Raw genomic sequence first — 18,255 nt, forward strand, 5'->3', positions numbered from 1 at the left:
ACCTATAATCCTAGAAGAGAGCACCAGGCAACTTTGACATTGGCCCTTGCAACTTTTTTCTAAACAGTTTCCTGAGGCAAGGGAAACAAAAGCAAAAATAAACTATTGGGATTTAATCAAAATAAAAATCTTCTGCACAGTGAAGGAAATAGTCAATAAAATTAAAATGTAGCCCACAGAATGGGAGAAGATATTTGCAAATGACATATTTGATAAAGTGTTAATATTCAAAATATATGAAGAACTTACAAGACTCAACACCCCAAAAAATAAATAATGCAGTGAAAAAATGGGCAGAAGACATGAACAGACATTCCTCCAAAGAACAACATACAGGTGGGCAACAGACACATGAAAAGACACTCAACATCACTCATCATCAGGGAAATGCAAATCAAAACTACAATGATATTACCTCACACCTCACATCTTGTCAGAATGGCTAAAATCAACAACACAAGAAACAAGAAGTATTGGCAAAAATGTGGAATTTTTTTGTCATCTCGTGGTGACAGATGGGGTTATCACAGTGATCACTTTGTAATGCATATAAATATTGAATCTCTATTTTGTATACCTCAAACTAATATGTCAACAACACTTTGATTTAAAAATACATTTAAGTGGTTATCATGGATTGAGGGAAGGGAGGAATGAATGGGCAGAGCACAGAGAATTTTTAGGACAGTGAAAATATTTTGTATGATACAAAATGACAGGTGGGTACCTGTCATTACACACTTGTGAAAACCCATAAAATATACATCAAAAGTTAATCCGAATGTAAACTATGGACTTCAGGTAATAATATTGTATTGATATAGGTTGATCAGTTGTAACAAATGTATTACTTTGAATAGGATATTGATAGAGAGAAAGACTATGCTTGCATGGGGGAATGTGTATATGGGAAAATTCTGTACTTTCCACCAATTTCGCTGTGCACTTAAAATTACTTTAAAAAATAAAACCTATTAATTTATGCAGAGGGTTGGAAATTCCAAAAAAGAACTAAAAAGAAATGCAAGAGATCAAAAATACCATAACAAAAATAAAGAATGCCTTTGATGGGCTCATTAAAAAAATTTTTTTGAATAAGTTAATTTGTAAATTTGATTATTTTTTCTAGCCTTGAAACTTGAATTCTATAAAAGCTTTCCTCAAAGCCCCCATTGAGTATCTGGCTGCCCTCCTCTCTGAAGCAAGCCCTCAAAGCCCTCATTTTAATGCTTTGCTAATTTTAAATGTTTGGAAGTGACTTCAGCACCGTGGACTTAAATTCAACTGAAGTACTTAGATGTTTTTCTTCATGAAGTGACTGCAACAGAAGAAAGGATGAAAAATTGCAGTTCACCTGGCTTCAATCTTTTATCCTTTTCCTTACATTTGACAGGCATTCTCTTCCTATAATCTCTGTGAAAATTAGGAATGATCAGATTCAGAATGATTTAGAGGTTCCAAAAATAGTACTGTATCTCTTGGTTAATATGAAGTTAACTTCTAATGAGAGACTACCTACAGGTTTTTATGTAAACAGTGTTTCCTGAGTTATTGAAAATAAAGGACCAAAAATATTTTTCTTCAAAAAAAAAAAAGTCAGTGATGAAGATAAAATGAAATCATGACAATACTGGTGCGCCTGGATGGCTCAGTCAGTTAAGCATCTGCCATCAGCTCAGGTCATGATCCTGGGGTCTTGGGATCAAACCCCACATCAGGTTCCCTGCTCAGTGGGGAGTCTGCTTCTCCCTCTCCCTCTGCCTGCTGCTACCCCTTCTTGTGTTCTCTCTGTTAAATAATTAAATAAAGTGTATCATGCTTAGTGAAATAAGTCAAGCAGAGAAAGACAACTATCATATGATCTCCCTGATATGAGGAAGTGGTGATGCAACATGGGGGCTTAAGTGGGTAGGAGAAGAATCAAAGAAACAAGATGGGATTGGAGGGAGACAAACCTAAGTGACTCTTAATCTCACAAAACAAACTGAGGGTTGCTGGGGGGAGGGGGTTTGGGAGAAGGAGGTGGGATTATGGACATTGGGGAGGGTATGTGCTTTGGTGAGTGCTGTGAAGTGTGTAAACCTGGTGATTCACAGACCTGTACCCCTGGGGATAAAAATATATGTTTATAAAAAATAAAAAATTAAAATAAATAAAATCTTTTAAAAAATGACAATACTAATATAAACCAATTGAAAATTGAAACAAGGGAAAAAGAATAATGAATAAAACAAATAGAAAACAAATGACAATATGATAAACTTAAACCCAATCTCAGTAATTACATTAAATGTAAATGGTTTAAACATTCAAAATTACAAAGCAAAGATGCTCAGATTAGATGGAAAAAAATCAAGACTGACTCTATTCCATCTACACCATAGTTTACCTGTAGAGATACACATAGGTTGAAAACAGAAACCAGAGAAGGAGACAAACCATAAGAGGCTCTTAATCATAGGAAACAAACTGTGGGTTGCTGGAGGGGAAGAGGTTAGGGAGATGGGTAATTGGGGATGGACACTGGGGAGGATAATGTGTTGTAACGAGCACTGGGTATTAAATAAGACTGACGAATCACAGACCTGTATACCTGAAACAAATAAAACAATATATGTTAATTAATTGAATTTAAATTTTTAAAAAAGGATAGAAAAAAACACTATGCAGACATTAATTAAAAGTTAAATGCTATATGAATCTCAAAGTAAACTGCAGAACAAAGAACATGCCATATAATCAATATAATAAAGGGTCAAATTTATCAAGAACAGAAAAGCAATCCTAAATGTGTATATAACTAAAAACAATCTTTAAAATATATGAAATAAAAACAGATAGAATTGAAAAGGACAAATAATCTACAATTATAGTTGAAAATTTCAACAGTTTATTCTCAGGAATTGAAATAAGTACACAAAATATCAGAAAGGATATAGAAAATTTGAGCAATCCTACAAACCAACTTGTCCTGATTGATATAAACAGAACATTCCATTCACCAAGAGCAGTACATTCTTTATGCACCTGAGTGTATACAGGACACTAAGAGAGACTATATCCTGGGCCGTATCAAAAATTTTTTAAAAACTATAATGATACTGAGTATATATTCTGACCAAAGTGAAATTAAACTAAATATCAACAAAATATATCTGGAAAATTCCCACATATTTGGAAATTAAACAACATACTTCCAATATTCAATGGTTCAAATCAAAAAAATTACAAAGTACATTAGAAAATAGTTAAAACTGAATTGAAATAAAAACACAACATATCAAAATCTGTAGGATGCAGCTAATATAGTGCTTAGAGAAAAACTTAAGGGTACATATTAAAAGAAGACTGGTCAAAAATCAAGTATTTAAGCTTCCATCTTGGAAGTAAAGCAAAGCAAGCCCAAAGTAAGCAAAATAAAGGGAAAAAAATTAAGATGAGAATGAAATCAAAGAAATAGAAACAGATAAAAATCAATAGAAAAACCAATAAAACCATTTTTTTTTTCCTGAAAAGATCAATAAGATCCATAAACATCTATGTAGACCGGTCAAGAAAAAAAAATAAGACCACAAGTCAGCAAAATCAGATAAAAAAGATTTAAAAAGAGCCTTCACTATTATAAACCAACTTGTCCTAATTGATATAAACAGAACATTCCATTCACCAAGAGCAGTACATTCTTTATGCACCTGAGTGTATACAGACATAAGATGATAATCTTATGGACATAAGATGATAATGGGAGAATATTATGAACAACTCTATTGCCAATACATTCAACCACTTAGAAAAAAAAAAGATGCATTTGATGAAAGAAATTTCCAAAATTGCCTCAGGAAGAAATAGTAACTCTAAAAAGATACATACTTATCAAATAAAATTTCAAATTAAATATATTACTCCAAAGAAATTTCCATTTCCAGATTTTTTCACTGGTGAATTCTATCAAACATTTAAAAAGAAATAATACTTATTTGATATAGACTCTTTCCAAAATTTACAATGAGGGAATGCTTCTCAACTCATGTTATAAGACCAACTTACCTTGATAGCAAATCAGACAAAAATGTTACAAAAAAAGAACACTAGTCACCATTCTTCAGAAAAAATTTAGCAAACTGAATTCAAGAATACATAAAAAGAATAATAAGTCATGACCAAGGGAGGTTTATTTCAGAAAGTCACAGTTGGTTTAACATTCAGAAATCAGTATAATTCAAATATTAACAAACTAAAAATAATATACCATATGATCATGTCAAAATGTACAGAAAAAGTGGTGCTTGGGTGGCTCAGTTTGTTAAGCATCTGCCTTTAGCTCAGGTCATGATCTCGAGATCCTGAGATCAAGCCTCACATTGGGCTCCCTGCTCAGTGCAGAGTCTGCTTCTCCCTCTCCCTCTGCTCCTCCTCCCTGCTCATGCTTGCACTTGCTCTCTCTCAAATAAATAATCTTTTTTAAAATACACAGAAAAAGCCCAAGAAAATTCAACATTCATTCATGACACAATTTTCGACAGATTAGCAGTAGAATGAATTCCTTCAATCTGATAAAATATATCTAACATCATACTTAATATTCAATAATTGGGGGAAAGGCAAGGATGTCCACTCTCATCATATCTGTACAACATTGTACTGGAGGTACTAGCTGGTGCAGTAAGGCAATAGAAAGAAAAAGAATATAGATAGGAAGAAGTAAAAATATCTTTAGCTACAGATCTACATAGAAAATCCTAGGGAATCTATAAAAATACTAATGGAACAAATAAGTGAGTCTATCAAGGTTTGGGATACAAGTTCATTAGACAAAAATCTCCATCATCATCTTCCCCCTGCCACACCATATATGGAGGGGCTGACCATACCACACTCACACCTTCTTTTTGGATCCTAGGACTATAGATAGGTACTGCTAGGGGGCCATCCTTAGGCCCATCTACCTGCTGTCCTGCTAGGTAACCTGCCTTAGCTCCCATGCACCAAACAGCATCTCCTCGGTCTTCTAAAGCAGATGCAGACCTCAGCAAAGCAGACTTCCTCAGTCAGTAGAGCTAACAACAGCAGACCAGTGCTCCATGCCAATCTGGCCTTTCATAGACAGTGGCCACTATTACTGGAAAAAGCTGCCTGGGGTTAGCCTCTCATGTGTCCATTTTGTGGGAACTGTAACTGCCGAGTTAACTGTAAGTTTTCAAAAAACCTAGGAGAAGCAGGTGTGTGGTAATAAGGGCTACTGCAGGCACCAGTCTAGCAATATGAGTTCTACTGATATTTCAGGTACTCCCAATACAGGAGAGAGCCTCCAATTTGGAGCTAGGTAACTTCTAGAGTACAGGTCCTCCTTTCCCAGTGTCCCTCTTGAATTTTCACCCTTATATGGTGAGTCAAATCCTTTAAAACCCACTGAAAGTCCTCTTATCTTGGGTATACATAAGACTTGTCTGATTACTGAAAATGAGAGCTAACCATGATAACACTTGCTTTATGCTAGACACCTTTCAAAATGTCTATTAACTCATTTTCTCTAGTTTTAAGTATCATCATTTTTTTAAATCTTTTTTTTTTAAATATTTTATTTATTTATTTGTCAGAGAGAGAGGGAGAGAGAGCGAGCACAGGCAGACAGAATGGCAGACAAAGGCAGAGGGAGAAGCAGGCTCCCTGCCAAGCAAGGAGCCCGATGTGGGACTCGATCCCAGGATGCTGGGATCATGACCTGAGCCAAAGGCAGCGGCTTAACCCACTGAGCCACCCAGGAGTCCCTTAAGTATCATCATTTTATAGAGCTAAAGAAGTTTAGCCACACAAAGGTTATTATTCAGACCATGAACTGAGCAGCAATGCTGGGATTCCAAATTCAGTCGGCCCAAAAAGCAAAAATAAAACATACTTTAAACTGATACATACAACATGGCAGTCTGGCCTGAAGAATTAGTTTTGACTTCAGTAAAAATGATAATCTAATAAACTGTATTTGTAATTTAGCTGATAAACAGAATACGCAAAAGTCTCAGATATTATAAGGACTAGAAATTTTTTAATGTAATAGTTGTTAATGTTGGTGAAAAGAGAGATTCTTTACTTATTGAGACTAGGTCATTTAATGACTATAAATTTACTTGGAAAGTCATTGGGGAAAACATACATTTGATGAATCGTAAATCAGGGAGAGGCTTCTTTTAATAGCCACATCAAGGGATTCCTGGGTGGCTCAGTTGGTTAAGCGGCTGCCTCAGGTTGGGTCATGGTCCTGGCATCCTGGGATTGAGTCCCACATCAGGCTCCTTGCTCGGCAGGGAGCCTGCTTCTCCCTCTGCCTCTGTCTGCCTGTGTTCTCTCTCTCTCTCTGACAAATAAATAAAATCTAAAAAAAAAAAAAAAAAAGGCCACATCAAGCAAGTAACACAGCAATACTTTTTTTTTTCCAAAGATTTTTATTTATTTATTTGATAGACAGAGAGAGATCACAAATAGGCAGAGAGGCAGGCAGAGGGGGGTGGGGGAAGCAGGCCCCCTGCTGAGCAGAGAACTCAATGTGGGGCTCCATCCCAGGACTCTGAGATCATGACCTGAGCTGAAGGCAGAGGCCTAAACCACTGAGCCACCCAGGTGCCCCAGCAATACTTTTTAAAAATTAAAAAATAAAGGCACCTGGGTGGTTCAGTCAGTTAAGTGTCTGTCTTCAACTCAGGTCATGATACCAGGGTCATGGGATCGAGCCCCATATCAGGCTCCCTGCTCAGCAAAGAGCCTTCTTCTCCCTCTCCCTCTGCTGCTCCCCTGTTTGTGCTCTCTGTCTCTGTCAAATAAATAAATTTAAAAATTAATTAATTAAAATTAAAAATAATTTGGAAACTATTAGAATTAAACAATTTGTATTACAGTTTATATCTCTTGGTTAGCACTAGAGAATAATGTTTACTTTGTAGGATACATTTTTGTCATAGACTGTATTTTCAACTTTTAATTATATAATGATTTATATATTTAATATATATTTCCACACGGGTGACTACATAACTTTACTATAATTCCTAGAGAACATCAATTAAAATTTTTAATATACATAGCTATAGGCCCATCAATTCCAAAATTAATAATTTACAGAAATAAAATCAGTAACATTAGCATTGTTCATAGTGCAGAAAACTGGAAACAAGGAGAATTCACATACCAGTTAAGATAGAGTAGGTTATGCCAACAATCATAGACAACCCCAAACTCTTAGGGGCTTAACACTACAAAGTCTTATTTCTTATTCATACTACCTGACCATGATGGGGCAATTTTATTCTATGTAATTTTCATTCACATAGAACGACGGGAGTTTCATCATCTGTAACATCACAAATTGCTGCAGCAGGACGAAGAATGTGATAGAAGGTCTCACACTACTAATCAAATACTCTAGCACAAGAGTAATTAATGAACAACAGTTCTCCCTAAACTTATTGGGGAGGACTTACCATACAGGTTCACCACGATGGAAATGGAAATCTAATCTTTTCACATGCCCAGAAGAAGAGAAGAAAACAACTAGGTATATGTGATCATAAAAGTCTCTACTACATTTTAATAAGTTGCTGAATTATGATATATCCATGAAATATTACTACAGCCACTTAAAATAATGAATTGGAAGCATACCATATGTCATAGATTTTCATGAGATACTAACTAAATTCTGAAGACTGAAAAGTATATACATCATCCCATTTTTGTAAACTATGACCAAAGAACCCTGTGTGATATATGCATATGTAAAAAATACCTAATTAAATACATTATTATCTACATCTATCATTAAGAAAAATAGGAAAACTTTCATTTATTCTTCTCTTTGGGAGAAGGGGGTGGGATTATGGACATTGGGGAGGGTATGTGCTTTGGTGAGTGCTGTGAAGTGTGTAAACCTGGTGATTCACAGACCTGTACCCCTGGGGATAAAAATATATGTTTATAAAAAATAAAAAATTATATAAAAAAAAAGAAAAAGAAAAATAGGAAAACTTTTTTCCACCCCAGGAGGAGGAGATTTGGCAGAAGGGTCCCTAATGTGTGTAGAAAGGGGAAGAAAGAGAGTGAGAATAAACAAAAGAAGGATAAAAAGAGGGCATTGAGATTTTATATGATTATATTTATGTACTGATGTAAATTATGTACATGCATTAGAAATCAAGTCATTTTTCAAAAACATCTTTTCCTTTTAATTTTGATTACTTTCATAGGCCTCAAATTACTGATCTGTTGAAATTAAATCTTTTCATTTCCCTCCAGCTCTAAACTCTACGATCTCGTAACTTAAATGTTAAGTCTTACCTGTCTCCTGTTTGTTATTTCCTATTTCTAACTCAGAGCTGACCTTCCACTGATTAAAGTTCTGGATGTACTTCTCTAGCCTGCAGACTAATAATTATACTGAATTCAGGTTGCCTGAGTTATAAATAATTTATTTCTAACCTTTATATCAACCACAGCAAGTTGCTCTTTGACATCATAAATTTACATTTACATGAGTGGGAGATATTTTATTACTGTTAAAGTGACAAAATCATAGATATTTTTCTTAGGTTAGGTATAAAACATAATCTAAAAGTCTGGAACTTAAATTTTTAGTCTAAGAAATCTTCCCATCTCTCACTTGGACTATTTCAATAGGTACAATATCTTTATCTTGTTCCAATTTACCTTTATTGAGCTTTCTAAAGACTGCTATTTATTCTGGCTTAATTTTCTCTTGTCCTTCTAATACACCTATAACATCTTTTTTTTTTTTTTTTTTTTTTTTTTTTTTTTAAGATAGTGAGCATGTGAGTGGGGTGGGGAAGGGTAGAAGGAGAGAGAAAATCTTAAGCAGGCTCCACTCAGGACTGAGACTGAGGCAGGGCTCACTCTCACAACCCTGAGATCATGACCTGAGCAGAAATCAAGAGTCAGTTGTCCAACTGACTGAACCCACCCAGGCACCTCTATAGTATTCTTATTTATGTCCAAAACTCACCTCTTCTAGAAGACCTTCTCAGAAGCCAAGACATGAAATTATCTTTCACTTCTCTGTATCTTACATTTACATACTGTTGAATTACTTACATTATAAGTGATTCATTTGTTTACACACTTAAATTTCTTTTATCATGTTGTTAGCCACCATATAAACATCATTAGTTTTTGATGTAGTATTCAACAATTCATTAGTTGTATAGAACACCTAGTGCTTATCACAACACATGCCCTCCTTAATACCCCTCACCCAGCTATCCCATCTCCCCATACTTCTCCCCTCTGAAACCCTCAGTTTGTTTCCCAGAGTCTATAGTCTCTCATGATTCATCTCTATCAGTGATTCCCCCCTTCCCCTATCATCTTCTGTGCAATTCCTTATGTTCCACATATGAATGAAACCATATGATAATGGTCTTTCTCTGCTTGACTTATTTCACTTAGCATAACCCCTTCCAGTTTCATCTATGTCAATGCAAATGGTGGATATTCATCCTTTCTGATCACTGAGTAATATTCCCTTGTATATATGTGCCACATCTTCTTTATCCACTCATCTGTTGAAGGGCATCTCGGCTCCTTCCACAGTTCGGCTATGGTGGACGTTGCTGCAAAGGGGTCTCTTTAAAAAATGGTGCTGGAAAATTGACAGCTACATACAGAAGAATGAAACTAGACCATTTTCTTACACCATACACAAAGATAAACTCAAAATGGATGAAAGACCTCAATGTCAAACAGGAATCCATCAAAAACCTAGAAGAGGGGTGCCTGGGTGGCTCAGGGAGTTAAGCCTCTGCCTTTGGCTCAGATCATGATCTCAGGGTACTGGGATCGAGCCCTGCATCGGGATCTCCACTCATCAGGGAGCTTGCTTGACCCCTTCTCTCTCTCTCTGCCTGCCTTTCTGCCTACTTGTGATCTCTGTTAAATAAATAAATAAAATAAAAACCCTTAAAAAAAAAAAAACCTAGAGGAGAACATAGACAATAACCTCTTCAACACTGGCCCCAGCAACTTCTTTAAAGACACATCTCCAAAGGCAAAGGAAACAAAAGCAAAATGAACTTTTGGGACTTCATCAAGATAAAAAGCTTCTGCACAGCCAAGGAAACAGTCAACAAAACTAAGAGACAACCCACAGAATGGGAAAAGATATTTGCAAGTGACAGTACAGATAAAGGGCTGGTATCCAAGATCTACAAAGAATTTCTCAAACCCAGCCCCCGAAAAAGAAATAATCCAGTCAAAAAATGGGCAGAAGACATGAACATGAACATGAACGGACACTTCTCCAAAGAAGACATACAAATGGTTAACAGGCACATGAAAAGATGTTCAACATCACTAGCCATCAGGGAAATTCAAATTAAAACCACAATGAGATACCACTTTACACAGTTAGAATGGCAAAAATTAAGAAGGCAGAACACAACAATGTTGGCAGGATGTGGAGAGAGGGAAACCTCTTACACTGTTGGTGGGAATGCAAGCTGGTAGAGCCACTTTGGAAAACAGTTAAAAGATTCCTCAAAAAGTTAAAAATAAAACTACACTATGATTCAGCAATCACACTACTAGGTATTTACACAAAAGATACAGATGTAGTGAAAAGAAGGGGCACATTCACATTTATATTTGCTACTGGACATCAAGTCATTGAAAGCAGAGATTGTATATCATACAGATAATCCCAAATCCAATGATTTATGCTTTCAGGTATTGACACCCAGAAGGATTTGACACAAGGGAATACTCCCTTCTTGAATCTGTAATTACACTTCATTTCCCTGTCCTTAATCTTTGCAGCAACTCCTCTATTGCTTGACTTTTAAATGTTCCAGTATCCCAAGGCTCAATTTTTTTTCTATTAACTATACATTCACTGTCATAAAGAGAGTGCATTCAGTCCCATGCTTTAAGTGACATGTATATGTCAATGACTAGTAAATTATGATCCTTCTGGAGAACTCCAGATTCATTTGTTCAATGACCTATCATCTGCTCCACTTAGATATCTAAGCTATCTCAGCTATTACACAGCACCTCCCCCACAAAAAAAAAATTACATAGCTCAAAACAGAACTTCAAGACCCAACTTTGCTCCTTGTCTTTCCTTCACCTCATCCTTATTTCAGGAAACATGTCAGCAAATCTTTTTGGTGCTTCCCCTTTTGCTGCAACCTTGGAAGCCAGTTGTTGAGCGAAGCAGAACTAAAAGCTGGAAGGAGCCAGGTTTCCTGAATCACTGCCTGGAGGAATGCTGCTTACTAAATAGGAACATTTATGATGGACTTTAGAGAATTGAGAAGTTGATGAATGATTAGCCAGAGAAGCTAGCATTACCTCAACTAATACACTAGTCTTGTTTTATTTTAAAATGTTTGAAAATATATAGCTTTAAATATGAAATAACACATTATCCAGTCTAATAATACTCTAAAAAATACTTGCTCAGGAGACTCATCATAAATTTTCAATTAAGGTATCAGAAGCTGGAAGTCCCCAAACCATATCCAGGTTCATATATTTATTGTCTATTTCCCTCACTAAAATGTAAGCTCTAGAACAGAGGGTTTACTTTTCTGTTCTGTTCATTGTCATATCTCCAGTATCTAGAACTGTATTTGACTCATAGAAGGCACTCAATAAATACTTGTTTAAATTGATGAGTGTTGAATAAATAATGTTAGGAAGCATACTGGGATAGCCTTCTTTTCCTACAACTGAAGGGCACTTGTCAATTTTATAAACAGATAAAACTGCTTCAGAACTGTGAAACTTCACCATAATGACCTTAAGATTTAAAAAATATCAACATTATGATCAGCTGTCCAGATGACTTCACAGAATCAATGAAAAGCATTTATTTGCATCCAAATATTTTAATAATAAAGAGTACATCTCAATGTGTTCCTAGCATTCAATAGATAACTTCACAAATATGAAAAATTAAAACAATTTTTATGAATACAAGAAAGACAAAAACAAAATATAATCATCTTATCTGAATAGAATTACAAGGTTTCAGGTAATGTGGTAATTTAGGCCAAAAAATAAAAATCATAAAAAACAAATTATGTAGATACAAAAAAGTCTCAATGTCAGAAAATGTTTGGTTCTTCAGAAAATAAAACATCTTTAAATTAACTATAAATCTCATGTTATTAGGCTCCTTAATCACACTGATTTTCTGAGATTAAACAAATAACTTCTCTGCATCCTTTAGTTTTTTTTTCCTATCCATTTTAGCAATTACAGCCCAACGATCTTCCCGCATTTTCCTCGTAGCTCCAAACTTCAGCGTAGATCCAGGGGTGGTTAGAGATGATGGGGTCTGAATACAAAATCAAATTAAATCAAATCAAAATATGTTTAATTTAAAAAGATAAAGTTCATTTGAAATTTGATTTCTGAAGGAAAAATTTAAAACTACCTTAAAAAAAAAAACACATTACCTTTTTTGGTGTTCTGACACAAAGATGAGAAGTTGTTGGATTATTATTCTTGTATAATTTTTTCAATGTCTCCTCCTCTGAAACCATGCTCTTAAAGAAAAATACAAAAAATATAATCTGGGGTCTGTCATCACTAATACTAAAATTTTGTCCATATATGACAGAGAGGAGGAGAAACACAAAGAAGGGAAGTGGGGGAAGGGAGAAAGAAAGGAGGTGAAAGAAGAGAGAGAAGGAGGAGAGAAAAGAAGAAGAAAAACTGAAGGCAATGACAAAAATACTCAATCTTCCAAACAAGGATAAAGATTTAGATTCTATTAACAATACTGCATTATATGAAATACTAATAACTATATTGTAGTATATGAAATACAACATGTATATTAATAGTACTTTTCTACTGATTTCTACTTCGGTTTCAGTTTCTACTTTTCCTTCCACTCCACTTCCCCCCAGACTACTTACTCAAACTCACTTTGGCCTTATAATAGCATGTATAATCCTATAAAAATTATTATGTTATCAACTATCAATTTATGAGTATTGTAATTCCCCCAAATAATAATAGCTAACACTAATTTAGTAATTTATGTTAGGAGCTGTTTTAAGCACTTTGCCTATTTTAATCCTCACAATAATTTTATAAAGTAGGTATACTATTATCATCCCCATTTTAAAGGTGAAGAACTGAGACACAGAAATGTTAAGTACTTTGCTTAAGATTATACAACTAGTTAAGAGGTGGAGCTGGGATTCAAATCCAGACAGGCTGGCTCTAGAAATCCACTCTCTTACTGAATATACTATACAGATTTATTAGTCTGGTGAGCAATCAGTTCACAGTATCTTGTCCTATTCACTAATGTCACATTTACAGAGGCTTCATGAATAAAAATATTCAAACAGATTTACATAGAGTTATATCTGCAACATTCATCTTTTCATGTGCTTGTTGGCCATTTGTATATCCTCTTTGGAGAAATGTGTATTCAAGTCCTTTGCCCATTTTTTATCAGGTTATATGGTTTTTATTGTTGAGTTATGGGAGTTCTTTATGTATTCCATTTATGCCTTTTCAGATATAGGATTTAGAAATATTTTCTGCCATTCTTGAGCTTGTCTTTTCACTTTCTTAGTAGTGTCCTTTAAAGCACAAAAATTCTTAATTTTGAAGTCAAATTCATCAGTTTACTCTTGTCTTGCCTGTACTTTTGGTGTCTTACTCATGAGGCCCTTGCTAAATTTGAAGTCATGAAAATTTCCCCAATATTTTCTTCTGTTTCATATCTCTAGCCCTTAAGTTTTGGTTTTTGGTCCATTTTCAGTCAATTTTTATATGTGGTATAAAAAGTCTAACTTCATTCTTTTGCATGTGGATTTCCAATATCCAGTTCTAACACCATTAGCTGGGCGGGGTGGGGGTGGGGGGGGGAGTCCTTTCCCCCACTGAGTGGTCTTGGCACTCTTGCCAAAAATTGGCTATAATTGTGAGAATTTATTTCTGGGCTCCTTTATTCCATTGATCTATAGATCTGCCCTTATACTAGTACTAATCTGTTTAAATTACTAGCTTTGTAGAAAGTTTCAAGGCTGAGAACTGTGAGACCTCCAGCATTATTCTTTTTCAAAATTATTTTAGCTATTTGGGGACCCTTGTAATTCTATATGAATTTGAGTATTAGATTTTCCATTTCTGCCAAAAAGCTGCTGGAATTTTGATTGAGATTGCACTGAATTTGTGGACTGTTTTTCAGTAGTACTGACTTTATTTTTGTTCAAATAGCCAGCATTTAGGACATCTTCACAGGTTTAAGGCTTCACACCCATAAACACAATTTTTTTTCCCTAATTCTTTAGGTCTTCTTTAATTTCCTTCAGCAATGTTTTATAGTTTTCATTGTATTTCAGTATTTGACTTTCTTGGTTATGTTTGTTCCTAAATATTCAATTTGTTTAGATGATAATGGATATGGATAATTTTCTTAATTTTCTTTAATTCTCTTTTGGATTAATCATTGTTGGTATATAATAATATAACTGATGTCATGTGTTTTTATACCCTTCCACATTGCTGAATTCATTTCTTAGCTCTAGTAGCCTTCTTGTGGAGTCTTTGTGATTTTCAATGGATAGGATTACGGCATAAGCAAATAGTTTTACCTCATTCTCATTTGTATGCCTGCCTTTTCTCTCCAACCATCTCCCTTTGTTTTTTGTCTAATAGCCTAATAGTTCTGGCTAGAACTTCCAGTACAATGTTAACTAGCAGTGGTGAAAGTGGACATCCTTCTCTCATATTTGCTTTTTTTCTTAAGATTTTATTTATTTTTCAGAGAGAGACACAGAAAGACCTGAGCTGAAGGCAGACACTTAATGACTGAGCCACCCAGGTGCCCCCCACCGCCTGTCTCGTTCTTAATTTAAGGGATAAGCTTTCAACTGAGTAGAATGTTAGCTCCAAGTTTTCATAAGTATTTTTTATCATGCTAAGGAATTGTTCCTCTATTCCTACCTTTATAAGAGTTTCTATCATGAAAAAAATGTTGGATTTTGTCCAATGCCTTTTCTGTACTAACTGAGATGATCATATGGGATTTTCCCTCCTTCATTCTATTAATGGTGATATACTACACTGATTTTCTTATATTGAACCATTCTGGCATTTCTTGGATAAATCCCACTTGGTCATGGTGAATACAACTTTTTTTTTTTTTAAGATTTTATTTATTTGACAGACAGAGGTCACAAGTAGGCAGAGAGGCAGGCAAAAACAGAGAGGGGGAAGCTGTCTCCCTGCTGAGCAGAGAGCCCCATGAGATGTGGGCCTCGATACCAGGACCCTGGGATCATGACCTGAGCCGAAGGCAGAGGCTTTAACGCACTAAGCCACCCAGGCACCTGGTGAATACAACTTTTAATATGATGTGAAATTTGACTTGCTAATATTTTGAGGATTTTTACACAGACATTCATAAAGGATAATGACCTTCAACTTTCTTTTCTAGTAATGTCTTTATCTTACTTTGATATCAAGGTATTGCTGGCCTCATATAATGAGTTATCAAGAGTGCCTCCATCAGAAAAGATAAATACCCAACTTTGTATCAACATGTACAGGACTGAAGGAGATTATGCTGAGTGAAATAAGTCAAGCATAGAGTCAGTTATCATATGGTTTCACTTACTTGTAGAGCATAAGGAATAACATGGAAGACATTAGGAGAAGGAAAGGAAAAGTGAATTGGGGGAAATCTTAGGGAGAGACAAACCATGAGAGACTGTGGACTCTGAGAAAAGAGGGTTTTGAAGGGGAGAAGGATGGGGGGATGGGTGAGTCTGGTGGTGGAGACTGAGGAGGGCACGTATTGCATGGAACATTGAGTGTGGTACATAAACAGTGAATCTTGGAACATTGAAAAATAAAATTTAAAAAAAGAGTTCTCAAAAACAAAGAAAGTTCTCTCCAATTTTCTGAAGTCTGAGAAGGTTATATCCCCAAATGTTTGATACAATCTATCAAGGAAGTCATCTGGTCCAGGACTTTTCTTTGTTGAGAGGTTTTTGATTACTAAGTCAAATTCTTTACTGACTAATAGATTGGCCTGTTGAGGTTTTCTATTTCTTATTGGATCAGTTTAATTTGTGCATCTCATCAGTTTTACCCATTTGTTCATTTCTTCTAAGTTATAGAATTTGTTAGCATATATTCACAGTATTTTTTTATCTCTAATTAGTAATAAACCCACTTTCCTTTTCTGATTCTATTTATATCTTGTTAGTCTAGCTAAAGATTTGTCAACTTTTTTAATCTGAAAAGATTTGTATTTGAAAAATGTATTTGAAAAAATACATAAATTTTGGTTTTCTTTATTTTCTTTATTGTTTTCTATTCTCTAATTTGCTTATCTCCCCTTGAATCTTCATTTTTTCCTTCCTCCTGTTAGTTTGGGGTTTGGTTTGCTCTTCTTTTTCTAGTTCCATAAAGTGTAAAGTTATTGATTTGAGATCTTTCTTTTTTAATATAGGAATTTGGAGCTATACATTTCCCTTTGAATTTTTGCTGTAACACATAAGTTTTGGTATACTGTGTTTTCATTTTTATTCATATCTAAGTCTTAACTTCCCTTGTGATTTCTTCTTTGATCCACTGGCTGATTAAAAAGTGTGTTAATTTCAGGGCACCTCGGTGATTTAGTCAGTTAGGCACCTGACTCTTGATTTTGATTGAGGTCATGATCTCAGAGCCCTGGGATGGAGCCCCACATAAGGCTCCATGCTCAGCAGAGAGTCTGTTTCTCCCTCTTCCTCTGCCTCCTCCCCACACCCCCCACCCATCCTCTCCTCCCCCTCTCTCTCTATAATAAATAAAATTTTTTAAAAAAGAAACTTAAATGTGTGAATCTTATAACTGAATATGTCTGCAAATCAGATTCTTCCCTTTCCCCAAGGTTTGCTATAGTGAGTTACTTTTGTCTTGCTTTATGCTGTACAAGTTTCTGTGCCAGGGATTAGCCTGGGTAAAAATTTGGGATCTTTTCACATATTTTTTTTTTGAGCCTGTCTTTCCATGGGCATGTGCAGTGGTTTTAAATACCCCAGAAATGTGACTGCTCTTGATGTCCTAATTTTTTTAAATGTCTGATCCTCCAAAGAATAAAAGTGAAAAAAATAAGAAAAAGAAAACCAATTACAGTTCATTTAAATCCTCTGTAAGACACCTCCAGCCAAGGGGAATTGAATGGCAGCCAGTTTCTGTGCCTGCACAGTGATGAGAAGCAGCAATGATAATCCAGAACACTGAATCTTGATATTCAGAGAAAAAGTCCTTATTGCTCACCTTGGCTACAGCAAGATATGAGCATTGTTGTCTGCCATAGGACAATGGATTGGATGATAGGTAGCCACTACCATTCTTAAGGATGAAACTGACCAAAATTAACTATAATTTACCAAGTTTCAACCCTGGAAGTTGCAAGCATTCAAATAGTCTACAGAGTTCCAAAATAGTTACTTCAGACAGTTTCTGCAAGTACAATTGCTGTCTAGGTAGAGAAATTTGTGTTATTTCCTACTTCACCACCTTCTGTAAGGTCACTCCAGACAATCCATTTTTAAATCTAACTTTTTATAATTATTTGAGTGTTCACCAAAATTTAAATGCAACAATAAGAAAATTGCAAAACAGTAACTTTGAGTGATAATTATAATCAAATAAACTGGACTATGAAATGTATTTTTAGGCAAGTATAAATAACTGCATACTTCTAGAATACTGTAGTATGCCTATTGTGTTACAAAGCTGTGATGCTCCTTTTAAAAATGAAATCATGAATCATTCTGAATCTCAGTTAAACTAGCTTAAATTCACACAGCTAGAAAAACAGTATGGGTTCCAACCCTGATTGTCTAATTCCAGATCTCATAATCTTTCTACTAATTCTCCTTACATTTTTATGTATCTGGACTTCAGTTTGAGTTGGCAGTTACTATGTATAACAACTTACATAGGCTATGGAGCTAAACTGTGTTCAAATTTTGGCTACATGCCTTACTAGCTATGTAATCTTGGGCAAGGTACCTATATGATTCAGTTTTCTCATCTGTAAAATGAAAACAGCCCTGTATATACTTCTAATATGGGATTATTCTAAGAAATACCTATATAATCTTTGCAATGGTGCTTGACTCACAGTTTTTATCATTAAAATGTTAATCATCATCTATAAAACAAAGAGGCACTTAAGGATTCTATAAGTTAACTTCAATAATTAGGGTTTAAGACTTCAAGTAC

At 35.1% G+C, this 18,255-nt stretch overlaps 1 protein-coding gene across 1 annotated transcript in view; it reads right to left on the reverse strand.

The window, feature by feature from the left end:
- Positions 1-11,881: 11,881 nt before the first annotated feature.
- SYCP1 (synaptonemal complex protein 1) overlaps positions 11,882-18,255 on the reverse strand; it is a 142,142-nt gene continuing 135,768 nt past the window's right edge. The window contains exons 32-33 of the mRNA XM_045081874.1: positions 12,465-12,554; positions 11,882-12,343 (exon numbers count right to left, since the gene is read on the reverse strand). Of these exons, the coding sequence (XP_044937809.1) occupies positions 12,206-12,343; positions 12,465-12,554 (228 nt within the window). The 3' untranslated portion in view covers positions 11,882-12,205. The remainder of the gene's footprint in view (positions 12,344-12,464; positions 12,555-18,255) is intronic.

The sequence above is a fragment of the Mustela putorius genome, unplaced genomic scaffold, assembly GCF_011764305.1.
Source record: "Mustela putorius furo isolate JIRA1106 unplaced genomic scaffold, ASM1176430v1.1 tig00000585_pilon_pilon_pilon, whole genome shotgun sequence".
Classification (NCBI taxonomy): domain Eukaryota; kingdom Metazoa; phylum Chordata; class Mammalia; order Carnivora; family Mustelidae; genus Mustela; species Mustela putorius.